Source organism: Patiria miniata, unplaced genomic scaffold, assembly GCF_015706575.1.
Source record: "Patiria miniata isolate m_02_andy unplaced genomic scaffold, ASM1570657v1 HiC_scaffold_9, whole genome shotgun sequence".
Taxonomy (NCBI): domain Eukaryota; kingdom Metazoa; phylum Echinodermata; class Asteroidea; order Valvatida; family Asterinidae; genus Patiria; species Patiria miniata.
In genome coordinates, this window is record NW_024037076.1 from 26,064,772 (window position 1) to 26,085,349 (window position 20,578).

The 20,578-nt window shown below is 41.7% G+C and overlaps 2 protein-coding genes across 2 annotated transcripts; both read left to right on the forward strand.

The window, feature by feature from the left end:
- Nucleotides 1–384: 384 nt before the first annotated feature.
- LOC119720276 (neurofilament heavy polypeptide-like) lies at nucleotides 385–803 on the forward strand. Its single transcript, XM_038189915.1, has one exon. The coding sequence runs from the start codon at nucleotides 406–408 to the stop codon at nucleotides 775–777; it is 372 nt and encodes a 123-aa protein (XP_038045843.1). The 5' UTR covers nucleotides 385–405; the 3' UTR covers nucleotides 778–803.
- Nucleotides 804–872: 69 nt separating this feature from the next.
- Nucleotides 873–4,787, forward strand: LOC119720274 (neurofilament heavy polypeptide-like). Its single transcript, XM_038189914.1, has one exon. The coding sequence runs from the start codon at nucleotides 967–969 to the stop codon at nucleotides 2,530–2,532; it is 1,566 nt and encodes a 521-aa protein (XP_038045842.1). The 5' UTR covers nucleotides 873–966; the 3' UTR covers nucleotides 2,533–4,787.
- The last annotated feature ends 15,791 nt before the right edge of the window (nucleotides 4,788–20,578 follow it).

The window sequence follows — 20,578 nt, forward strand, 5'->3', positions numbered from 1 at the left end:
CAAGTGCATACATTGTGTGACATGGACATGGACAATTATTAATTTTTTAAATTATTTTGTGTCCGTCTTCAGAGAGCATTTGGTGTTTGAAGCACTGGACATGCGGCCTCTTTCCAGCAACCATCCTGATTGGTCGTTTCTCAGCGTACCGCAAAACACCTGTCCGTCCCAAGAAGGGCAGGAAGACACCATTCAAGAAGGCACCACCCAAAAACACAGTCTGCTGCTGACACCAGCTTCACAGGCCTGGCGGACATGATGAAGACCCCATCACCAAAAAAGAGATCCAAGCAGTCCTTGCTGCTGATGCACCCTGGACATGCCCACACCAGAAGGGCCCGGCGTCATGGCTATCACCTCTGACATCAAGGGTGCCCACCCAAGGAGAGCACATCTCCTTACAAGATGGTCTCGCCACTCAAAGCCAAGCAGACACCCATGAAATCCTCAGTCACAGTGTCTGCTCTGGCTGCTGTCAAAATGTCAGGTAAGAGAATGTCTGAGAAGTTTGTGTCGCCGCTGAAGGACAGTAAGACTCCCATGAAGACGGGCAAGGTGGTTAAAGCAAAAGCCAAGACACCTGCTAAAACTAAGACACCTGCAAAAGCTAAGACACCTGCTAAAGCTAAGACACCTGCAAAGGCCAAGACACCTGCAAAGACAAAGACACCCGCTAAACCCAAGACACCTGCTGAAGAAAAGACACCGAAATTCTTGGTATGGCTGCTGTCAAAATGTCAGGTAAGAGAATGTCTGAGAAGTTTGTGTCGCCGCTGAAGGACAGTAAGACTCCCATGAAGACAGGCAAGGTGGTTAAAGCAAGGCCAAGACACCTGCAATGACCAAGACACCTGCAAAAGCCAAGACACCTGCAAAGGCCAAGACACCTGCAAAGACACAACACCTGCTAAACCCAAGACACCTGCTGAAGAAAAGACACCGAAATTCTCTGGTATTGCACGTCTCATGAAAACTCCCAAGCCTTTACCCAAGTCTCCAAAGTTGGGTGGCATCAAGCAGCTTGTCGCATCTCCCACGAAGATTGACCCTTATGATGACTTCGAAGGAGTACCTGAACTTTTTGTCACTCCTAAGCGACAACTCCCATCCCCTGTTAAGGCTAGCGCTAAGAAGACAACCAAGCGCAAGGCCTCTCCATCACCAGCTCCACCCGCTAAGCGCACCAAAGCAAGCACCCCGGGGCCCAAGGCCAAGAAAGCTGACACACCTGTTAAAGAATCCAAAATTGCAACACCTAGTCCTGTGAAGCCAAAGAGACCCAAGAGAGGAGCTGCACCCAAGCAAACCCCAGCCAAGAAAGCCAAGACACCTGCTAAGAAGACACGTGCTGCCAAGGCAGTCACGGATCCATCTCCTGCTCCAGTCAAGAAACAGACCCGTGGCAAAAGAGCAGCTGTTGAACCCGTTGAGGAGCCACCTGCCAAAAAGCAGGCTGTTACTCAAGCAGACTCTTTGGGAACAACAACACCAGCGAAGCGTGGACGTAGAGGAGCTGCAGCCAAGAAGGCTAAAACTCCACCAGCTAAAGAAAAGACCCCCAAGAAGCAGACAAGAGGAAGGAAAGCAGTTGCTGCTCCAGAAACTCCAGTGGTTTCTGTTGAACCGTCACCTAAGAAGACCCGTGGGCGATCTAAGAAACAGGCAACTGCTCCAATACCCAAGAAGACTGTGAAAATAGTGTCGCCTGTTAAGGCCGAGACTCCTGCTCCCGCAAAGAGAGGTAGAAGAGCAGCTGCTACAAGTAAGCCAACTAAAACACCCACTAAGAAGGCAACACCTGCTAAGAAAGCAACACCCGCTAAGAAAGCAACACCTGCTAAGAAAGCAACCACCCTGGATGTTGAGGAAGTGGTCCTTGTTGAGCCCAGTCCCAAGAAGACTCGATCTGGACGTGGAAGGAAAGCCGTCAGCTCTCCTGCGCAACCCAAGGTAGCCCCCAAGAAGACAGCCTCTAAATCTGCACCTGTTCAGAAAACACCTGCCAAGACACCGGCTAAATCCAAGGCAGCTCCCAAGAAGACCCCAGCCAAGACAACTAAGGCTAAGAAAGAAGCCGCAGCAGTTATAGAAGCACCTACTGACTCCCCCAAAACAACCAGGTCAGGAAGAAGCAGGAAGAAAGCATCTCCAGCTAAGCCAGCCAAGTCGCCAGTAAAGAAGACACCAGCCAAGAAGGTGCCACGCAGTAAGGCAAGCAAGGAGGTTACGGCATCACCAGTCATTGCCGAGCCAAGCCCCAAGAAGACACGTAGAGGGGCTGTCAAGAAGGCCACTGCCACCCCCAAACCAAAAGCCAAGGCCAATAAGCAGACTGTTGTAGAGATCATCAGCATCGACTCACCTACTCCTAAGAAGCAGCGGGCGACAAGGGGGAGAGCAGCATCCAAACCCAAGACACCCAAACCTGCTGCAAAAACCTCCAAAGCAGCCAAGAAGGTGGCATCTCCAACCGTCACCAAAAAGGCTTCACCTGCTGTCACAAGGAGAACCACTAGGTCTAGGAAAAATTGAAATCTGTCATTTTACACTGATGCAGATCTCAGGCTCAATAAAAAGATTCAAATAGAGCATTCATTTTCAGAAAACTTTGGAGTCATTTGTTGCTACATGTATTGAAGTGTGATTAAGATAAGAGGATTTAAGCATATTTATTTCTTCCTTTTTACTGGTCTCTTCACAAACAGTTCATTTTTTAGACTTTGATTGTCACATTAATCTACTAGCTGGTAAAATATTGAATCATTGTGATCTAAATTTGATATTTTCTTCAGTGTCTGAATGTTTTCGTACATAATATGCAGATGAATTGGACCAATATATTGGGATTTTGAAGATCCATTTTATACCATTTTAGTTGAAATGGAAAGGATGTAAAAGTATAAACGAGGAGTGGAATTTTACTTTTTGAAATTATTGGTATTGATAAGTCACAAGTAAAAAAACCCCCAATCATCAGTACTTCTAATTCCAAGTAAAGGGCGAAGTCTTCACCTTCCCTCCGAGATATTTGTATTGTAAATAGAGCTTGGATTTCACCTACTGTACATATTTGTACAAAGTTCATAGTTTTAGCCTTAGTTTTGTTAATCATTCATCTGCTAAAATAGAAATAGGGAAGCAATACATTCCTAATTGAACATTTGGGTTTTTATATTCTACTTTCCAGAACTACTTGTTACTGAAAGCGAAAATACTTAGCATGGTTTAGTGACAAATATTTGCAAAATAAGTCTTCCATTTGATACACGTTTTGCAGTTTTTGATGCAAGGGCAAAAGGTGACTACATTTTTGCACTGCATCGGTGAATTTCATAAAAAAATATTAAGGAAACTAAGGAATTCGGGAAAGTGGCCTGCCTAGTTTTCTAGCTTTTTATAGTGTTGACATTTGTACATAAGTGATCACATTTTTTCCAGTAGAAACCAATTTGGATATGGAGTGGTTTTTAAAGGTGTTCTGTAAAACAACCTGTAAAGGGGCGATTGTAAAAGTGGTTACGTATTTAAATGTGTATTCTTAAAACAATTTATTCTCGTGGAAGATAGTATATAGAGAGTGTGAAGTAGATTCTAGGACCGAGTTGTAAATATGATGGTTTTAAAGATTTGTCATTTTAAAGTTTCATTTAGGTGTCGTTTGTCTTCAAGTAATGTGTCTTCTCAATCGTCTCAAATCTACGGGAATTAGTGCTCAGGGGCTGTACGATATTTTGTATTTCTATGTAATTCGAATTCATATACATGTACATGTAGTGTTTTTCCTGATTTTTTTTTTTAAGAAAGGCTGACTGGCTGAGTAATTGGGTTATATCATGACTACTTGAAAGCTTGACATAAAAAAATACCACCAGAAATGCTTTAAGGCAACACTCTATTTATTTTGAAACAGCTAAAATATTTTTAGAGTAAAATTTGGATTACAAATAGACACAAAACTAGTGGGAAAATAATGTGTGTGTTGTTTTTTTTTCAGACAAGTTTTTGTTTTCATAACTGCTCATGGTGACCCCTTTTTAAATTGTAATACTATGTTAGTTTGATGTTAATTTTGTTCTCACAATTACTCTTTGTTTAAGGTCGTTAGCCACAGGTTAATAGAAACTCATGAAGGAACATTGACTGTCTCTTGTAAAGCACGCCCTCTGTTGTCAAGACTATCTATGGACTGATCAATGCAAAACACGTGTACTTGTACACGTATGTACATTAATCTCTAAAATAATTTTGATCATAACTTGAAATTTTGTTTAAAAAGAAAATAGATAAAGGCCACAGGTCAGGAGAAAATATTTGTAAGTGTTCAATACAATTCATATCGATTCACTTTTGTAAAAATAAACTTTCAAAAAACTCTTTTTGTCAAGCAGATGCGAGTAGAGCTGTGCTGCGGTATAAGAAAAAGTTAGTACATGTACATGCACTTGCATGTATTTTTGAGTGACGAAAAAACAGGCCGGCCCTGCCTAAAGTAGACTAGTTCCTTTGATATGGTATGTTACTACAAGTTGTCAAGTCCTTGTTTCAGGGACACGACAAAGATGGCACATGTAAGTGAAATGGGCTGCTGGTTTTCTCTCAACTCTGTTTGCCACTTAATGCTTCCTCGTAGCATTTTTATTTTAATAAAAATGAAAGAACTGAGCGAATGGGCCATTGGAAATAATAATCATATATCGGTTTAGAAGTGAAGCTGCAATCTTACAAGTGCAGCAAGTTTTCAAGAAGGCTACTGAATAAATCTTTGTACAGTTGTGATGATTGGAACCGCTCAAAATGTTTCCTGTACTCGTTGAATAAATTCTTTCCCTCCCTAGAACCTCAGAACACTCAATAATCTAGATGCTCTGTGGCAGTGTGTGTGATCCGAGGCAATTTCTGACCACTTATAATGTTTCTGACCACATTATGTCTTGGGAATCTGGTATGGAGCTTGCCCCAAAGTGGTGCGGCGACGCGGCTTTTTTTTCTTCTTTAAATGTCGGCTGATGTTGCGGATGACACTTCGATCCCCTTAAAATCTCTCAAAAATATCCTCGGGGCGGAGCTTGAGGTGACCTCAGTAAGGCATAAGGCATCTATCACAATGAGGAATTATTTCCTACAATTTCAATTCTACATATTAAAGTCAAACATTTCTTTATATTTCTTTTTAACTCGTGTGTGAATGGTACATTCAATCTGCGAAATGTGTATCTTTTTAATAAAACTGGTCATTTCCCTCCAATTATTAGTAGCTACGGATTGTAGCCTACTTCTTGTTGACTTTCAACTGAACAACCCCGGGGGAATTATTTTACAGAACATAAAAGATAATCTCTTCCAGTAAAATCCTAAAAAATTCGGGGCTCCGCCCTTGAACAAATCGCCCGAGTGTGAAGCCAAAGTTTATAGCGTTTCTGGCAATTACGGTGCTTTTGTAATGGTAATGACTACGTGCTAGTTTTATACCAGCCGCGCCGATGTTGTTCGACTGAAGTTCACGGACAAAATACGATATCTAACGACTTGTCATCAAGTCTAATCCCCCCCCCCCCCCCCCTCTTCACAAAAACAATAACCCCACTTCTTTTGCCGATGGCACGGCCGGGTTGTCTGAGTATCACCATTATCGACGGAGCCAAGTCTCCTAGTTTGGCGGCTTCGCCAGGGACGGGGTCTATTACATAGACTAACGGCCGGGCGGGTGTAATAAAACATCGCATTTTTTACTCATAACCTGAGCGTTGAGAGATACGCAGTAATGATGGAGGGATGATGATGATCACCAGTTGAAGAAAGGTAAAAAAAGGCAAAAAAAGGAGGTCTCTAAATGAAAACCACCTGCTACGATACGTAGCAAAGATGGCACAGGTAAAACTCTAAAGATGACTCAATGCTCTAGAGGGCGGGCAGCATCCAGGCACGCCGGAACGCGAGCAAGCCTTAAGCAGGAACGACAGGTAAACTCGACTTGAAGACATTTCTGGTAATCCTTTGTAATCCTCGACGAGTGGTAGCGCCGAGTCTTTGGCCCAAGGCTATTGTTTTTAGTTCGACATCCACTCAGTTGAGCCCAGGGCACGGGTGGAACTTTAGCTCTGGCATAATTGGGACCACTGGCCGATTATTGTGACATTTTTCTTGCCGAGTTGTGCGTCAAACGGAACAATCATGACCATGTGTGCACAATCATGGCACAATTTTGCTTAGTGATGGTCCAATTTTAAAACATTTTTAACAGGTTTCGGCTAAAATTGAAAAGCTTTGTGCAAATTTTAAAAAGAAGAACCTATAGGCTATACATTTTGTTTCTGTTTTCAAATGGTCGTCAATAATCTAGCTCAGCTTTGGCAAACTTTGACAAATTGACAGAACATTACTCTTCAAAAACTATGACATCTTTTTGTAAATGTAGTTCTAGGAAACGGACATGCGGAATTGTTACGCCTTGCCAAGAAAAAGGAATCATGTAAGATTGCCTCAGTTCTCCTTTGGTTGATAGGGAGGGGTAACCGTACCCTCAAATTTCCTTGGAGATCCTATTCTCTTGCTAGCAATTCCACACTCAAAAAGTGGTGCGAAACAATACATATCGAGATAGTCGGTCTTGCGACTAAGAGTGCGAGAATGCCTCCGGATTCTCAAGGTGTGCTTGGGGTGGGAGGGGTTGGGTAAAACGCAGTTCCTGGGAAGGTAGATAGGCGTGTTAACCTGAAACAGGGACAGTGACGATGCATTGTCGAACTTATTTGTATCACTGCTCACTGTAGGCGTGTACATTGTGATCTCATGCCCCGACTTCTACCTGGCCCTTCAGTGCAAAGGTAGGTCAGGATTGCGTCATATATCACAGGGCTCTACCCTCTGAAGGAATCTACGAGAGAGGAAACGAAGCGTCAGGGAAGACAATAGAACCATCCTACTGGGAGCGGACATGATGAAGTAGCCTTCAATTCCAAGCTGACATTGATGACGTACGACTTGAGGTACAGACTAAGCCTGTATATCATCAGTCTTAAAGAGGAACTCTGCTCAATCGTCCATAAACTCAACTGAATAATTATATCACATTTATAATTCCAAAGAAGTCGCATCAAAAATATTTTGTTTTTTTATATTATAGCCGGTCAGGTCCGCAGGAGGAGGCAAAGCGGTCACTAAAGAGAGAAACAAACCGTACCTATTAACTTAAACATTAATTGAATAACTATCATTAAATTTGAACAGCGCCATCAACGGTTACAGTTGATGACGAGTTTTCAGTCCCAACGTCTTTATTGTTAAAAAAAATTGCCTCGCCCTTGGAACTTTTTGTAATGTACACACTCTTTCATTGTTCATCAAAATCTATTTTTTTACTTTAAGATTTCGAAATTATGTTTTTGGACTATACTTGTAAACGAAGGCCGGTTGAAAAGCTGAAGTGGCTGCCAGTTTCCTTTTCAAGTCAACAGAGGGCGTTATTGGTAAGTCATGCTTCTCGTCACCCTTAGAGCTTATAGTTATTGAGTTATGTAGGTTGATGGGTGTTCTCCTACTTGTTCTATCGAGTCCAGTTGGATGATCTATTCATTTTGGCAGAATAGTCCTTACAACATGTGGTGTAAGTATCCCGCGGCATAACATTGAGGGATTGAATTCACATAATCAGAACAAAAAATCACAGCAATGAAAATTTGATATTTTCTAATCAGTATCTCGGAATGGACCTTTCCTGCCTGGTCAATCGATACAAAAATGCACATTGACCAATAACATCACGACCTTTGGTCAGGTGACCATGATAGCTTGGTCAAAACACTGTTAAACATGTACACAATTCAAATATGGGCGGGGCTATGGTCCACACGCCACAAAAGGTTTCGGCCAATGGGTAATAGTGTCAGGGTTATGTTGGTTCTTTGAACTTTAAGACAAATCTGCGAATTTCTTTAGTTACAATAAAAGATAATGTTGACTGAATGTCGACACAAATCTGTTAAATGTCGACACAAATCTGCAAAAATCAATTCATTTTGGTTTGACGACTCCGGAAAACTGTATTTGTTGAAAATTAGATGAAAAAAATTCATACTGATTTTTCCCCCCATTTTGTGTTTGACACTTTATATTTACCCCGAGACAAATTTTTTTTTAAAGATGAGAAATTCCAGAAACGAAAGAAACTTTATGATAGAACTGTGATCGTGTCAAAAAGTTCAGTGCTGCCCTAGTTTCCCGTTTGGATAATGTCTGTGAATGCCGTTGTGCTTCTTACAACATCAGGGAATTTCCCTCGTTAAACACTTGGGAATTAGTGACATGTTTGGTTTTAAATTTCGGGGTTAGCTTTGTTAAAAGAAAGATAAAACAGTAATGTTTTCTTTTTATCACATTAGTTGTTTTTGTTTGTTTATTCAGACGCGTGTTTAAAAAGAGAAGGGCTTGTAGAAATCGTTTTGGGAATTCGTAAAGCAGAAGTATGTTTTTGTTTCTCACCGTTGACTGTTTAAACTTGTTTTCTTTTCGCTCATAAGTTCGATTGGTAATTCCTTAAGGCAGCGAGCTTGTAGATTGCGTTCTTATCCCTTTTAACGTTCGGACATTTTGAAAGGGTTCGGGACCTGTTCAAGTTTTCTTCTTCTTCGCCCCCAAAAATTGCAATTTAAACACTCGGTTGAATTCCCTTGGTTATCAAACTTCTTCACACATGTACAACTTTCAAGAACCGTGGAAATTTTAGAACCGCAAAATGTTGGATTGTTGTTGAAAAAAGACGGTGGGAAGAGGGCAAAGAAAATACCGAGGCATTTGAAGTGGAAAAGAGCGACCGAGCAGAGTGTTTTTCCAGCGATTTTATCGTTCCGCTTGCTTGCGAATTGCCATCAAGAGCCTGAGTCGAGCTTCGGTCAGCGTGGGTCCGGACAACGTGATTCCCCCGGAACGGTTTAATTGAGGTATCGCTAGTTGCCTCACCCACCGTCCCATCGAGCCGCCAGCCCCCTAGCACAAGAGTCCTCGACACGGTAGTCTGTCCCCTCGTGACTTCCTGCACTGCAGTCCGTGTGGGACTCCGCCAACTCCCAGAGCCAAGACACTTCAGCCGTGGGGGAAATTGGACCCATTTCCTGGCCAAGCGCCTCTCCGCGCCCCGCGCAGAAACCGCTCGTTTCCCGTACCTCAAGATCAAGTTGCGATCGCGGGTCAAAACCTTCATACACAAGACAGGAATTTATATTTCTCGGCAGTCGGGGTCAATTTTCCTGTTTGACTCCCCACAAGTGCCTTCCAGCACATTACTACTCGTTTCGCCTTTAATCCGAGATCTGCGATATTGCACGGTGTTAAACGGATTAATGATGAATTTCCTTTAAGACTCCCATTTTTAATAACGAACCGCCACTCCCAAAAATCATCAACCAAATTCGCGGGCTTTCAATTCGTGATTTCCGAAGCTCGAATCATACCAAGTATTGGTTGCATAGAAACGGAAGTACTCCTCACTGACTTGAATTATTGTTTTTACAGCGAAATTGAGGATTATCACTAAACTCCACCACCTCGGCTCAAAGAGGAAATTGCGAGCTAGGCGTCGCGCGCATAAATTTACAATAACAACTACTTTCGGCAGAAATCTAATCTTGGCCCAAAAATCTCCCTGTCCCTTTTCTCTTTCAACCACAAAACAATTATTTCAGAAACTCGCACCCTTAGTATAATATCGTTGTGTAGAAAGGAGAGCACGGGCCTAGATCATTTCTGCTAGTATTACAAACTTTACCGTGATTGCAAGAGTAACGTTGGTGGCGCCATACGGACCAACCGTAACTGAAGCAACATTTCACAGATCTCACGCGAGTATTCAAAGGATATAGAAGACGTGTTGGAATTTGGAAAGTCATATCATAATAACATGATGTTGATTTTAGGAGGGTATTTCGTTTAAGTTTTACGCCCAATGCTGGTTCACTATGTGGGTAAAATCTAAACAAAGAAAAGGGCAGTATATTCTGAATTAAGGGACCAAGATAATTCGGCCATTTGGTCAGTTTCCAGAACAGAATTGCAGAAACGGATCATTTTCAGATCCAGTGAAATCATGTCATAAAAAGTCGACGACCCCTCTCCCGAAGAATGTTTTCAATTAGGAAGCCTGAGGACCCTTCCCAATAGCTGAGTCAGTGATCAGACCTGGCAGCACCAGTGTGTGTGTTGTATGCTCACCCCATGCCAGGCTATTCCCAAATGGGACCTAGTCGCACCTGGGCCGAGTTATGAAAAATGATTTCCCTTTGTCGAATGAAGTATGTGATTTGTATTGCTCGGGTTGATACCGCATTCACACGAGATATATTGACGAGTTTGCGTTTGCAAGAATGAGGGTCCATTTGATGCAAAAAACCACCTATAAATTAAAGTTCATGCATAGTATCGAATGACAGAACTTCATCAGCTTTGTATACGAATCTGCACTTTTTACTGAATGTATTTTCTGGTCGAAAAATTATCGGGGCCTATACTTGAGTCAAACACGATAAAAAGTAACTTTGAGTTTGATATAAAGTACTACGAAACATTCGAACATTGTAATGGAAAATGATAAAGATTCAGTCAGAGAGGCAAATGGACGGAAACATATATTTTTATAAAGATGTGGGAACTTGTAGGGGTCGGCAGAGCTATGGAATCGTCATATTGCTGAAGATTTTTTGGTGTATTTTTCAACGGTGAAATCGCTATACTCATGGCAGTGTTATCAAGCCGATGAGGGAATGTGAAAATATAAACTTACTGAAAGCAACAATAATGTTCTAATTATGTAGGCCCTATATTAAATATATTTGAGACGTATTTATCGTTTGAAGTTCGCTTCCTAATTAGCGCATCATCAACCTCCAGAACAAATACACTAAGTTATGATTGCTTAAGGAAAATCGCTTCTGGGTAATACACAACGATAAAACAAGATGGCTTACTTTAATCCATTAATCCAATCATCAATCAATTCATGTTATTACTGCTTCATCTTGGTGAGTGTCTTTTTACTCAATGATGCCGCCTTCCTTGTCTCCGTCCATCTCTTTTGTACCTATACCCTCTCCCTCTCTCCCGTACCCCAGCCCTCTCTGAGATGAAGCAGTCACCCTCTCAATTTCATCACAATTTCCAATCTTACAACCGTACTGATAATCCATCTCAGCGGGACACATCCAACACGCTTCTTCTTCTTTTTTTTTCTAGTTGCGTCTTCGCTTGAAGAGCGGGCTAAATCGGGCGTGTTTCCTACATATCTCGGGTCATCATCATCTCACGGAGTTTGAGACGGCGGCTTTTTGAACTGATGGACGGTGGAACGCGGCGCGCGAGTTGTGACTTCCCCGCCATCGCCACGCCGCGGCACGCTGAGCGAAACACAGAGAAGGGAAGACACCCCGAATCCGTGACGAAGCCCTGGCTTAGTGGATACGGAGGGAAAAGGCGGTATAAATACGGAACAGCTGGTGTGTCTTGCCCGCAGCGGGTCGAAGGAGAACCGAAGGGGGTTGAAATCACGGGGAGAACGGCCGAGGCCGACCGCGTTGGGGCACGGATACTGTGTGGACGTCATTTTCATGAGACCATTTTACGATTGATCATTGGGCCAGTGATTTTTGAAGTGGTGTACGGGGAATCGAACGCGATTCGCCCGCGGACATTCATTCTCAATCTCGCTGCCTTCGCTTGATTGTTTGAAGTCTCATTCAAGTTGATTCAACAGAGATAATGTTCCGGTATTTTAAATGGCCTTTTTTTCTCGAAAATTGTTCTAATGTTCCTATATAACTTCGACTTTCATTTAAGTGTGCACTGCATGAAAACAAATTGTGAAATCAACTTTTGCAGAGGAGAACCTTCGTATTTCTGTATTCTTTACGCCACATCTCTTTCTTTTCCTTTCAAGGACATGATGAGGTACAACATTATGAATAAATAAGACTCACATTTTGGTCTGTATGATTTTGATTGGTCGGTATGGGTAGAAGAGTTTCGACCTAAGAGTTTTTTCCCCCAACATAAATGCCAACTGGTTCTTAAGATGCCTCTACTCCAAAACAGATGACCGAACGTCCAGTCTTGATCAAGTAAATGCAATTTCTTGAAAGTGTAATTAATTTCCTCTTCGGAACTTTGCATAAAGGTGCAGGGCAAGACTTAAGACATTTCCCTTTGAAACTGCCGCCCTAATAACCGAAGGAAGACGAGAATTCCCATGTAACCACCGGCGGGGAAATTAAACTCCGCTACAACATATTACGTGCTGATGGATAAATCACACCAAAGCGGACTTAAAGGTTACTCTCCCAGTCACACCGATATCAAAACATTCCTCGAGAGATTCTCAAGACCGAATGTCTATGTTAGCACCCTTTTAAACTCTTTGTGGCGTTTACGCAAAAGGCGCCATGTTTTTTATTTAAATATTTGAATAATGAGCTTATAAGTCGGCAAAAATAAACATAATCAATAAGAAGTGATTTGCCCAATTTATTACAAATTATTAATGTACATTACTGAAAGAAATAATTTTAATTTTGATTAATTGATAAAACTCATTGTAACGAACGTGGGACGTAATTATTTAAAGGTCGATGGTATCCATTACATATCCTGTCTCCAATTGTACGGTTGTAATCAAGGAATACCAGCGAAATATGAATCCCTTTAAACGAGGTGTGAAAAACGCTATCAGTGCATAGGGGTCGTCTGGGGACTAGACCAGTGTGATCAAAATAATGAAACCGACAAATCGCAACTCCGTCATCCTTTTGGCGGGATTTTGGTGCCGTTAGCGTTTAGTGTGACGTCGTTACACCTCGGGTCATATAACAACAATCACCAGGGCAGTCGTGGTTGCATGTACCTCCGAAGGTAAAACAGTGAACCGAAAAATGTATTGAAATGAGAAAAATACCATGATTTTCGATGGACATTGCTTTGCTGAGATGTGGATTTTTATATTGGGTTTTGGTTCACAAGTACCGGAGAGTAAATTTGTGAATTTGAAGACTACTTTTTCTGAAAGCCCACTCACTTCTGTGCCATGATTAAACTTTTGAATGCTTAAAAAATTCTCCAAAACATTCTACATCTAATTTATGAAAACACTTGTTTGTAACGATACTTTGATTTTTGGAAACGATGGCTTCTAAAGATATAGCGTCCCTTTTCACAATTATCTTCAAGTATCGAGTAAACACTTATCATAAGTATCACTCATTACTGGATATTTCCTCTAAATCAGGCCCTTATTTTTGCTCATTAAAACCTTAATTCCGCTCATTGACAAATACACTTAGTCATTGAAGAACACAGGTCGTGATTTCACTAGGGTAGATTTTTTTATTCTTTTTAATGAGGCGATCGTAAAGTCGCGAGGCGGTCGCGTGTCTACAGCTCGTTATGGATCCTTCGTTCTCCCTGGAGGAGGTTACGTAAACACAACGACCCTAATTATTCCAGTGTCTCTACGCGACATGTGCGCGTTGCTCCACCAATTACGAGTCTTATTAAGGGTCGCGAAATACAGCTATCACGTCTAAAATGGATCTTAATTATCTTTTCAGGGCTAAGATATATCTGTCCCTGTGGTACACTTGAGAGATAAAACAGGGCATATGCTTTGATAGGGAGGAAGGGAGCCATGGTTTATTTTTGAAACAGGTGGTCCCAATGATGAGAAGAGATGAATTAATTAGGCGTGTTAATGAGACTATCAGTGTATCGTAAACTGTCGTATGCTTGATAGAGGCAATTAGTGGAGAAATCAATAGACTCGAAGGTGAACGATAACATTTAAGGCAAGTTATAGCATTTTAGTGTTTCTTTGTTTTGGAATTTCACAATCTTCCGATAAATTTCGTCAACAAACAAACTCACCACAAACCAAAATCATCAGTTAAGCCCATCACTATGTATTATAGACAATGTCTGGGTCCATTTTTCCTCAGGGTCTCTCCCTTCTAAAAAAAAAATCCACTCGATATTTTCTAATCCTGTCTTTTTTTTCTCCCCGACTGACATTGCCAGGATACAACGACCGCGTGTAGACCTTTCCCCACGCGTGCTAGCCTACCGTACGCAAGTCGCAGGCGACGGTCTGACTTTAGCCCGACAGATGGGTGCAACGCCGCCGGCACTTCTCGCTGTGTATGCATCATAAACTCGGTAAGGCCTTCGTCAGAAGGCAACGGGCGTACAACAAAGACTCGACAGGCCGCAATTTAGCAACTATCCTCCGGTATTCGGGAGTCAGACAAACCATGGACAAACAAGGTAAATATCCTGCGACTTCGGACCTCCATTGCCCCCCCCCCCCCAACAAAAAAAAGAGCTTCGCCCGAAAACGCAACAGATATATGACGGATGGGTAGGACTGCTAATCCCCCATACAACTAATGAGCAGATTATGAAAATGATATACAATTTGATTTCTTTTCAATTCGAGTTTGAGAAAGTCCAGGTTTGGGCCGTCCGAGATCCTTGACCCCTTGAAAAGATTCAGCGGGGCACGGTCAGTCATTGCCGCCGTTGAACTCGTCCCAACTAACCCGGTAGCAGATGCCCTTATGCTCCGGTGGACCTTGCGGTGAACCATGTTTACTTTATAATCACTTGGTGCTTCGCTGAAGAAAAAAAAAATCCGGATATTTAGGAATAAACCACTTATGGGACGAATTGCGAGAAAAATAAACACACCATAACCACGTACCACAGTCGTGAATTTTTCGTCAATGCCAAAGTTTTGACGTCATTCGCCGCAAAATTCAATTCAAGTCCATGATTTGTTTGTACATGTATTTTAGTGCATCTTAGATAATTAGATCAAGCTAAAAAGAAAGGGTTTGGACAAAAGATGAAATTGTTCCTTCTTTTCATACAACCGAAAAAGATTGCTAGGAAGCGGGAATTTGTGAGGCAAACATCCGACAATTATCGGATAGAACTTTGAGGCCTGCAATCGTATTCACATTAATGTAACATACCTATCAAAATTTAATGAAAGATTACAACTTTCCTTGAGTCAAAACATTAACCCAGTACTCGAGTATGCCTTGCAAAGCATACACACACCTTCCTTAATCTAATATTGTCCTATAAACAGTCAAATCAGACATCTTACATATCTGCTTAAAATCTTGTGTGCATATGATAATTATCGTCACTCTCCACGCCCAAACCAAAACGCAAACACTTGTGAATTATACCAAGACAGGCGATAGGGGACCAATACCAGGGGGAACTCTGTACACGAGATGGCGATGTATAGGCGTGGAGGATCAGGGGCGTGGCTTGGGTCTAATCCTTTTATCTTTTTGAGAGGACGGTGTCCCACTTGCCACCCCTAGAGGTCCCATGGAGAGTGCAGCATTGTTGCTACGCACACTGAATACTTCAACTCAAGATCGGGCCATTTAGCGACAAGCACTTGCCTCTCTGGTAACCGAGCGAGTCGAGGAGTGCAGGCACGGCAAGCAAACAATCAAAAGCGACTCAGTTGAAGTGAAAATGGGCCCCGCTATACTTGGCCGTATTTTTTAAACAGTTGGCAGACGTAAAAAACTTCAAAAGGAAAACTATGTCTAATTCTTTTCCAATCCTGTCTCTCTATGTTTGGTCAAGAAACCAGGACCGATCTTAAAACGAGTGTAAGCCTCTGGTCCTGGCAATGAATTGTTGAAATTCCTGGACAATTTATTAATTTCGATTAGTGGTCTTTGGCCTCGTGGTCGGAGAATTCAATTTAAAAAAATCACTGAATTGAAAGCGCGCCACTTTTACTTGATTTTACCATATTTTGTACACCAATACGACCACCCATCTGTGACCAACTGTGCAAATTTTAATAATCAAAGTAAAAAAATGTACTACAAAAATTACTGGCAAGATTACCTCAGATATGCAGTCAGGATGGATGGGAAAAACTTCAAAACGTAAGTTGTCTGCATGATAAATGGTTCAAGGGAATATATAATTATGCTAATTTAAATTCCGATCAGACACCCCTCTCACTAGGGCACCGTGAATCGTCGATTAGCGCCGCAGCGAATCGTTTCAGACCGTAAAATAGTGAAGGGCTAGACTGGGATCAGGGCGCATCCCAACGGGGGGACATGATGGGGGGATGCGGTGTGATAGACGGTGGGGGAGCAAGTCGCAGATCTTGAAATACCGATGATGTGACTTCAGCGTGTCTCGTGACAAGCTAACAGGGAGGCAACACAGCTTGTATGTTTAGCTTGAACACGCTGTTCGATACTTCTGAGACTAGGGGAAAGAAGGCCCAAATGACACGCAACGACAATAACAAACGTGACATAATGCTTTCATGCCGTTCTCTTTTGACTGGAAATGATAGGTCGTCAATTAACACGAGCGACTTGGTCGAGTGACTACGCGCGCCGACCGGCAGCCCGCCCGGCCCAACGCTGACCATATGGCACGCAATTTCTGCACAAAACCCGCCCGTGTTTGTTGTGTGTGTTCTTAGAGTTACCGCGGTAATAGGCCAAAGGACCATATTTGCTATACAGGAACACTGGCTAGTAATGGCAAATGAAAAGAAAACACGGCAGAATAGCTTAGCATTTATTCTGGGGTGAAATTTATGATGGATGATTACGCAGTGTTGTCGTTAATGCGCCGTACACGGAGTCTGCAGACACGGCGTGGATGCAGGGGAAGAGAGGTCCGGATCGGTCGGCTTGAGATGGAGGGAAAAAAATGGACAAAACCGTTGACTGATCTTTAATATTGCCTAGCCTGTGGTCATGAACATGTGTCAGGGAAATACTAACAGATTCAGGCACAGTTGGGAACACTTTTCGGCTTGCTTGGGTTTATCTCTCTCTATTTCTCTCTGCCTGCTGCGCTGGGCACCTTGAAAGTCGAGCCGTTGCGTCGGAAGTTGTCCTTCATGCAAGGATGAGTTTGGAGAGAGTATTGACTTCAGATATTTCGTCATCACCATTTTGATCACCTGTCGCGATTAATTACAAAACGGGAATCTTTTCGGTACCACAGACAAATAACTGATCTGCTGTCAAGAAAAAAAAATGAAGGAAAATTGAAAAGAAACTGGGAAACAATGACAAAACAGAAGCAAATTTCCTGAGTGACATTTAAAATGCCAATTGAACGAAAATCAATAAATAACAGATAAGAATAGCGTCCGGGGAAAATTATTTTTTTCATTCAATTGCGATCCTAAAAATTCCCACAACCTTAAATATCATTATCAGATCGAACCAGTGCGCTCAACACAAGACAAAAGCTGAAAAATTAAACGATTTTGAAGAGCTCTCGACTCCATACTCAATCTTGACATTGCAACGGTAGTCTTGAGTGCGATCGGAAGAGTAGGCTAGAGCGTTGCTACGCTTCGGGCTCAATACTCAAGTGCGATTTCCGATGCCTGTCAAAAGCTCTCACAACGAACTAAACGCCTTGTTTTGGAGACTATATAGTAGGTATACGTCTGATTGAGTCTGTGACATGAAATGATAAATGCACTAGATATTATTACAAATCAAGAAGATATCTACATTTTAAAATGACACTTTGAAAGCCTCATAATTATGTTAAATTATTTTTGATGGGCACAACAGTCTGGCAGCGTGTGACATGAAGCTTTTTTGAAAAAGGTAAAATAAAAATGAAAACAGATTGAGATTTGATTGGGAGACAGTCGAACTTGATAAGGCAATTGAGTCGGCTGGCCAGTAAGAATCGGTCAAAATCATGTTCATTATTTGACTAGGAAAGCTATGGAAACTCAAACAACGAACGTAAATTTCCGTCGCCACAATGTTTCATCAGTTGTGTTGTTGTCAGGTTTCAGTCTTCATTACTTGTGCCGCATTGTAAATTGCTTTTTAAACCCAAAGCCAGTGCCGACAAGGTTGGACAGTCACGGTGATGGACTTCCGAAAAGGAACGGTCCAGATTCCTTTTAACCCTTTTCGGTTGGAGGTGGGGTTTTTTTTTATGAGAGAACATCAATTTCTGAATAAGGATACCGTTGAGAGTGAATGTTTTGGAGGTAAGGATCTGAAGCCTTGTCTACCATTGGACGAAAATTATTGAAGATTTGTGTGAATGAAAAATCCACAAAATCAAACAAAACCACTTGAGGTGTAGGCCTACATTGTACCTATGCATGTATTCAGTTAGCGTTGCTGGCGCTAAATTCCTCATTATTTATAAACGAATTAAGTTAGTGGTAAAAATGACCTGCTCAGTTTTGCTTGACTGTTGCTACTTGACAAGTTCATGTTTGCACTGTTTGTTTTGAATAAATGTTCTCCATGGGAAACAGCTTCTTTGCGCATGCGGATAGCGCCACTGCAAACTTGCAGACACTCGGAGCGGCCTGGCTTAGATCAAAGACAATGAAATACATGTAGCCGTACATCATGAAAAATGACATGAAGTGTTCGGTTTCACTAGTTTTATTTGTCTTCAATCTTCAGCGTGTACTCTGAGTGTTTCAGGGTTATGGGGCAGTGCCATTGGAAAGCATTCCCAAACAGAAGTTGACAGGTTTTTCCCATTCATTTTTGGATGGAATGCCGAAACGAGTTAATCGATAAATTATTTCACTAGCAGGTGCGGTGTCAGGGGGCTCGTGCGGTGGGGTAATAGTCAGAAATGAAATACTTCGAAACAAAACATTGATTTTTCCTCTCTTCGATTGATCATAATTATTAAGATGTCAAACATTATTTGATACATTTTAGAAGTGGCATTTACCACTAATCTTTGGGGATGAAGGAATGATTAACAGGAGCTCCGTATTGTATTTCAAAAAGAAGAAAAAATAGGTCAGAAAAAAGACATCGTCAAGTAGTTTTCCAATACCAATAAGCATATTTACATGGCTTACGAATATACTAATGGACATTTCAATCTAATAATTTTTAAACTCCGTCCAGCCGTCTATCAATTGCATATCATGTTGTAAAACTGGAAACAAACACGATGTTATTCTCATGATATTTAATTTTGACGTTAAATGTTTATGAAAAAGGCCGATAAAGTCTCCACAAGGGATACAAAAGCTGAATGAATGTATTTGAATGTTAGAACAAACCTTTGGAATGAAACTTTTGACGGCACTCACATTTCGCAAACACAGCTTGCTTCGCAGTTCCATGCGAGTTTAAATTTCAAAGCCATAGTAACTCTTAATGGTAGGCCTATAGTTCATAGTGATTGGTTGCGGTACCCGCTGCTATATCAGATTCGAACCAGCCAGCCGGTCCCGGCAAGCTCGGTGGTCGAGTTGTAAGACGTCTGCACTAGTAAGCAGGAGGTCGTGGGTTCGAGGCCACTAGTGTAAGCTTGTGAATTGTTCTCGCAAACCATCGGACAACACCGAGAATGCTGCGTGTGTATAAAACTACGTCGATTTGAAAGGCACTGTCCCTTATAAATTAAGACTGTACAAACTCAAAAACAATACATGCAACAAGTTTTGGCTAAGTTGTGTAAGCGTTTGTCTGCAGCGTTTATACTCTCACCCTTTCGACTCGGTATGTTGGTGATTGAAACTTTGAAGTGTGGCCCAGATCTGGGGTCTCTTTGAGCGATAACACCGATATCCAGGATCCGTGGTAATGTCAGAGGGTACACGGTACGGCACGCCAAGCGTGCGTCGCGGGTATTGCACCCCGTGAGGTTCCCGCTGCGCATCGCTTGTCATCGCTAAGAAATCATCTCGTGGAGTCCGCGGCCCAAAGCAACCATCATCATCAAGCGGTGCCGCTCGGCAAAACACCCCGATGAAAGATGAACAATTCTCGACCCTTTGTCCGCAAAATATGTAAAACTGTCAAGTGATTGCTTGAACGGGTCATATAATAAAGATAAATCTTTGGATCTTTTAAACTGTCCACGAGAACAGAAATGCGCTCGCTTTTGGTTTTATTTGATTTGGTTTGATCTGTGGGAAGGATTGTTTATTTATATTCTCTGAGAGTGGGACCTCTTGAAGATATATCAAAGATCTACGCTGAAAAAGTCTTGCTGTAGTTTTCAGACATATATACTTGAAGTTGAAGCTATGAGCGTTTCTGAATTAACACGATTTTCCGCAAATAAAATTCTAGATTTGCGTCAGGAGTGCACAATGCGTTTTAATTTGGAATATAGATAATGATCGATTTTTGATATCTTTTATAGTCGCCCACTCAATCACTCGCTTTCAATTATAAGATCATCCCATTTTTACCAATTCTCTACGGCTTGATTTTACGGAAACATGCATCAATTGGGCAGAAGTTGAATTAATTTCCATGACAATGGAGGCTTATCTTAGATTTCTAAAAGAATATTAATGTTTGCCACAATACGGTTAGTTTGAATGTCAAAACAACACACGTGCTGTAACGTGTTTCATCTATTATTTCCCTGATAAAATCGATTCAAACGTCAGAGCTATTTAAAATCTCTTACCAATATAGTGTTTCACACGAGGAATAAATATTTGATATCAAGAACCACTAGATCACTTGTTACGAATTCTCTACTTGGGCCTACACCTGTGGATTTGGTTAAATCT

Bases quoted from the DNA above. Each gene is read 5' to 3' on its own strand.
- LOC119720276 (XM_038189915.1), top strand. From the start codon at position 406: ATGGTCTCGCCACTCAAAGCCAAGCAGACACCCATGAAATCCTCAGTC.
- LOC119720274 (XM_038189914.1), top strand. From the start codon at position 967: ATGAAAACTCCCAAGCCTTTACCCAAGTCTCCAAAGTTGGGTGGCATC.